The 6147-nt window shown below is 41.6% G+C and overlaps 1 protein-coding gene across 1 annotated transcript in view; it reads left to right on the top strand.

Annotated features, from left to right (window-relative positions):
* The first annotated feature begins 528 nt into the window (after window positions 1-528).
* Window positions 529-6147, top strand: part of LOC106906007 (transcription factor COE3-like) — a 41279-nt gene continuing 35660 nt past the window's right edge. The window contains exons 1-4 of the mRNA XM_088016560.1: window positions 529-1121; window positions 3046-3202; window positions 3436-3499; window positions 3577-3632. Of these exons, the coding sequence (XP_087872686.1) occupies window positions 1000-1121; window positions 3046-3202; window positions 3436-3499; window positions 3577-3632 (399 nt within the window). The 5' untranslated portion in view covers window positions 529-999. The remainder of the gene's footprint in view (window positions 1122-3045; window positions 3203-3435; window positions 3500-3576; window positions 3633-6147) is intronic.

Here is a 6147-nt window from a genome sequence, read left to right as displayed (position 1 = left end):
GACCTCCCGGATTCTGACCCGGTTCTTCAGCGATGACCTCTGACCTCAGATATTCGGTCCTGGCATCTTCCTCTGGCCCGTCCAGAACTAAAGACACGACCAGAACACGTGATCCAGGCGATGGTTCTGGGTTGTTCCAGCAGTGACCCGGTTCATCAGCAGATTCAGGTTCTTCTGGGTCAGCGGTACCAGTCAGGGTTCTGTTGGGTTTTCACAGAACTCTGAGATCTTCTGTTGCTCAGGTTCAGAATTCTTCTGGAACCGTTTGGGTTCCGGTGCAGATGGTTCTGGTTTGCTTAGGTTCTGATTTGGTTTATTTCTGGTTCGGGTCCGGCTCGCTGTTTGAAGAATCGATCCTCTGACCCGTCGGACCTCGGAGGTCCTGATGGGTTCTGGCGCTGCGTTTCCATGGGAACCAGTTCAGTAACTGGTGGGACTGGTGCAGCACACACACTGCTCCGTCAGTGTGTCGCCCCCCTCCTCCCCCCCCCTCTCTCTCTCTCTCCCTGTGGGTCCAGGCCCCGCCCCCGGCCCGCCCAGGCCCCGCCCCCGCCGTGATGTCAGCGGCTGGGAGGAAGACCCGTGGGGTTTTTGGGTTCTGCCGTCCAGTCCTGTGGGGCCGCAGGGCTGAGAGTTTGTGGTCCGTCCCGGGCGGCCGCCTCGCTGCTCTCTTTGGGGAAAAGCCGAGCGCTGGGCTTCGATTCGCCGTCCGAAGTGTTTCCTCTGAGGATTCTTCCTCTCTTCCTCCTCCTCCTCTCCTCTGCGGGTTCATCATGTCGGCCGACTGTTGAATCTTTTTTCTGTCCTTCCATCGCCTAAAGTTGAATAAAAGAGAAAAACAGAAAGTTCTGAAGCCAATAAAGAACTTTTCAGATCTCCCAGTTTTTGCTCTTAGTCCTCCATTATTAAAATGTCTTCCGCCCTGAAGCTGCGCTCCATCCAGTAGCGCTGCGTTCCTGCAGTCCAGCTCTTCTTCTTCTGGTGTTTTTTTGTTGGGAGATGTTTGGGATCCAGGACAGCCTGCCTCGCGGCGCCGCGGCCGGCCTGAAGGAGGAGCCGCTGGCCGTCCGCTCCTGGATGCACTCGGCCGGCGTGGTGGACGCCAACACCGCCGCTCAGAGGTAAGCTGCTGCCGCCCCAGGGGATTCTGGGAGCTGGAGTCCCAGCTCTCCGCTCCGATGTTTACAGATGGGAAAAATTCATTCTCCTCAGACAAAATCAGTCCACTGACCGTCTGCTGAAACTTAATGTTAATATTTATTATTCTGCAAATGGAGGAAAAAATCTGGTTAACACAAAATGAAAAAACTGTTTTAATTAAAAATGAAAGTTTTCCTGATTTTAAAAATGATCAGGTCAGAATGTGTGCTACGTTTGAAATGCAGACAAAATAAATGTGTATATATGTTTATGTATTTTTTTATATTTGAGAGAAAAATACATTTGATTTTGAGAAAGCTGTAAATGTTTTTCCTGAGGAATCTTTAAAATAATTTATTTATGGCGTTTTAACTTGGCTGCCAGTTTCCACCAGAAAATAGATTTTCAATCTTTATGGGACTTTTCTGGGGAAACAAAGATTACATAAATAAAAAATTGAAGTTCTCCTCAAATCTGAGATGATTTTTATTCCTGTGAAGGAAAAAACATTTATAGCAAGTTATTAAAATGATTTTTCTTCTAATTATTTTAAAAAGTCTGCATATATTTCTATTTCGTAAGTGGAGCAGGCTGGACTTCTTTGCAGCGGCTGCGTTTGAACATCGTTTCATCTCCTCAGCTTGAATTATTCAATACACACAACTTCAATTAAAATAAATAAAATCATTCAAATCCCTTTGAAATATTAACACAAAGATTCAGGTCTGCAGAGCTAAAAGAAAACTAAAATAGAATAAAAGATCTACATTCAGGAACATTTATTTTAAGTCAGTCTTTTTATTTTCAAGTAAAAATATTAAAATGAATATCAAATGTGTTTATTTACATTAAATAAAATGACACTGAGCTAAATAAAACCTCAATGAATCTAAATTAATTTAATCTGAAAAGAAAATTATTTTCCACATTGAGAAATAAAATAAAAGATTCTTTAACACCTGACTGTGAGCGGCTGATTATTTCTGGGATTATACAGTAAAGTCCAAATTGAACCTTAATGTGATTCTGCACAGTAATTATTATAATCACACAACCCTTTAATAATACAGCTTATTATTCACTTTATGGAAAATCTAATCCCAGAACAATTATAGAAACAATTATGACTTTAAGGTTTAAAGTAAATATTTAACATTTAAAATATTTGTTTTAATAAAATCATTTAGCTGATTTATTGAGGATTTAAAATTATTTATTGACCAAATGTTTCAGTGTGTTTGTGTCCACTGCTCATTTTTATATTTCATGAACATTATTAAATATTGAAGTGTGTGTGTGTGTGTGTGTGAAACAAGCGCTCCTGGTGTTCTCAGTCATATTATAATGAGGAGCAGATTTACTGTCGGGGTCGAAGCTGCAGTTTGACTTCATCTCCATGAATATTAATCAGTCGTGACTCCACTGTGATTCTTAACTTTATTTCCTTTGACTAGACCTGAAGCCGTGCTTTCATCGCCGCACACAAACTAATCAAAGGCGCCAACGCGCATCCCAAACACGTTTCTGATGCGTGCAGCCAGGTGTGGCGACCTGCAGACTGTCCTCAGAGGAGCGCTCCATTCATGCCGCGCCAAACTGGTGGATTTTTACTGGTCACCAGTGGCACGATGATGTTTTAGATGAAGCTTCAGAAAAATGCATTCTGGTTCTGTAAAATCTGCAAATACTCTACAGATTTTACAGATAAAAACAAATGTGAGGATTTATTTTAAAAACACAATTTAAACTGAACTTTATTCTTATAAATGCAGGTTTCTGTCTCATCTCTGAGCTGCTTTTTTGTATGAAAGATGAATTGACTGTATAAAATAAAAATGTGTTATGTTACATGTTAAATCTATAAAACAGTGTTTTAGGTGATTTTTCTGCTCGTGTGTGTTCCAGCGGGGTGGGGTTAGCGCGAGCTCACTTTGAGAAGCAGCCGCCGTCCAACCTGAGGAAATCCAATTTCTTCCACTTCGTTCTGGCGCTGTACGACCGGCAGGGGCAGCCCGTTGAGATCGAACGCACCACATATGTCGACTTTGTGGAGAAAGAAAAGGTGAGTCAGACAAAGGCAGGGAGGAGCTGTGACACAAACCAAACACGCCCACTGGACATCAGAAAAGCAGATGCACCTGCCAGGTGACAGAAACCCCCAAACATCTGGCAACTTATAAAACAAACGCACCCTGAAATCTCATAGATGGATAAAAACATGAACTGTGAGCTTGGAGGTCAGCGCGTCTTAAACAAACTGCAGGCTGAATGAGCGTTCTTCTTCTGTTGTTTTAGGAGCCGAGCGGAGAGAAAACCAACAACGGGATTCATTACAAGCTGCAGCTACTTTACAGCAACGGTAGGTGCACTTCTTTCACTGTACAGAGCAGCTGAAGCCTGCAGACCAACATGAACATGGCCGATTTCTGCCTTCAGGTGTCCGAACGGAGCAAGACCTCTACGTCCGACTCATCGACTCCATGACCAAACAGGTGAGCGATTCAGGAAGTTCATCTTCCTCCTCTCCATATTATTAAGTTCCTGTTCTTCAGGGAGATTTAAGCTGACGACAGGAGAAAAACTTCCCACTGAGCACCAACTGGAAATTTTCTGTGGTTTCATTTACTTCTCATGTTTCTAGCAAAGAACTGATTTTATTAAAGAGTTCTGACAGTTCGGACGAACTGCACACTATTTCCACTGGTTCTGTTGGTGTGTGTGTTCTTGTTGGTTCTGGTTCTGTATGGTAATTCACTACTTGAAGCAAGGTTAAAAGCAGATATAAAACGTCATAACGACCATATTTTACTTTATATGTTTTTTAAAAAAATCAAAACAAATATTTTCTAAATATTCTTCAAATATAAAAAACAGAAACACTAAATTAATAACTATAACATTTATAAAATTAAAACGACTAACTAAAGTAAAATATGTTATCATATGAAAGTAGTGAAAACTATGGTGAAAACAGCAGATCAGACCGCTGTCTGGGTCCGGATCAGCCTGACTCACCCGGAACCGGAACAGAGCCGCTGGGTTTGGTTGTGGACTGGAGAACTGATTCCTCTGAACTCAGGCATAAAAATCCAACTCAGAAGCTTATATATTTAGATTTTTACCTTAACTGAAACCTTTATTTGGTTTGAAATTATGTTTTAATAGGTTCCATTCTGTAGAACAATGCCATAGCGAGAAAAAATAATGAATATTTAATGAGGTCAAATTTGATTACTTGAACGATTAAAATGTTTTCTTTGGGTCATCTCTCTCTCTCTCTCTTTTAATAAAATTACAAATTGTGTATGATCTCACATTCATTTATAACGTCCATGTGCCTATCATTAATATCTCAGCCACTCGGCTGTAAAAATCGTTCTTGCTTGCATCTGGCCTATCAGTCAGACTGGACCGGTGCTATTCTGATGCTAACTAGCCAAGCATGTCGTAGTTGCTCACCTTCATCCCGGAAGGAGGTAGGCTGGTCTGGGGGTCAGGACCGCTGCTGATTCAGACTCGTCTGCTGGTAAATGTGGTAAAAGGTACAACGACAACTTAATATATGAATTTATATCTTGCTAAGTATTTCCTTTGACTAATGAGATGTTAGACAAATGGAAGCTAACACTCGTCGGTCGCTAAGCTAACAGGTAGATAGTCACTCACCTCTCAAGGTGAAAAACTGTGTAACAGATTAACATGCTTTATTTCTTCTTTTTATTTTATCTCTCTCCTTTTTAAAAACCTGTTTTATATTTCAAAGCAGCATCGTTATTATTTGTGTGGTTCTCATTCTGTCTGCTACTAAACGCCGTCAAACGCTAAAGCAGAACAAACAATTTCAATCAGAAACAGGGGGGCGTTCACTAAATATGGAAGTTTGCTTTTTGTCTGTAAGTGGTAATATTTAACTTTTACAGGATAAAACAAGTAAGAACACAGCCATCATCATCAGTGTTATTATTGAGAGGGCCCCCCAACATATTTAAATACATTTTTTTTTAAATCTTCTTTTAGGGGGACCCTGGCAGTCAGGGGACCTTGGAAATGTCCAAACTTTCCCCCCATCCGCCTTATTCCGAACCCCCATGAGGCTTTGCGTGATTCATAGGCGCGACTTCCGCCGCAACCCGGAACCACCATTTGTTTACATGTTAGCAACTCGCTAACCGGCTTTCCACAGAGGTTTTAGGCTGTAAAATATGTGGGAACTCCAGCTATCACAGCTTAAATGCGGCAATATTCTTTTACTGCTACCTACAGCTAATGCGGGGAGGGATGGTGACTTGAAGAAATGGCCGCAAATAATCCGCACTAGCATATTTAGCTACTTCACTGACTCGGTTGCTTCGGATGCAGATGCGGGTTTTTCTCCACTGGCTTGTTGTCCACACAATACAGTGATCACACATAAAGCATTTTGGGTTCTCTCTTCAAGTTTAGAGCTTTTAGTCAAATTCTTTTTTGTTTCCTTATCTGTCGGTAGGCGATGAAAACTACCGCTTACCACAGAAACTCTGCCTTTTTGTTTCGGGAGCACATTCAAAACACACCTGCTGCTGCAGCCACAAACTAAACCTGGTCGGATTATTAGAGAACAGCTATGAACAGCACAACAGTTCCCCGAGCTTCACCAGGGCGTCTTACGACACTTTCCAGTGGTAAGTTGCTCTCTGTAACAGATTAATATGCGATTCGGTTCGGTTCTGGTCCAGATTCTCCATATTTCTCCGCTGATTTGGAGCGACACTCAGAACGGAGAACCTCGAGGTTCTGGTTCTGATGGATTAAATAAACCCAGATATTTTATTTTGTCTTATTAAAAAAAAGTATTGCTGCCCCAAACATAATGATAAAGACTCTGATCATGAACTTTATTATTTTTTAAATTCAAACGAAAAATAAAATTCACCTCACACCGAGGTGATATGTAGTTCTGGTGTTGGTGTGTGTGTTCTGGTTGGTAGTGGTTCTGTTGGTGTGTGTTCTGGTTGGAACTTGTCAGTT

Source organism: Poecilia mexicana, unplaced genomic scaffold (genome assembly GCF_051168715.1).
Source record: "Poecilia mexicana isolate PSO_F unplaced genomic scaffold, ASM5116871v1 scaffold_19, whole genome shotgun sequence".
NCBI classification, from domain to species: Eukaryota; Metazoa; Chordata; class Actinopteri; order Cyprinodontiformes; family Poeciliidae; genus Poecilia; species Poecilia mexicana.
Note: the sequence above shows the minus strand (reverse complement) of the source record. Positions and strands in the feature narration are given on the sequence as shown.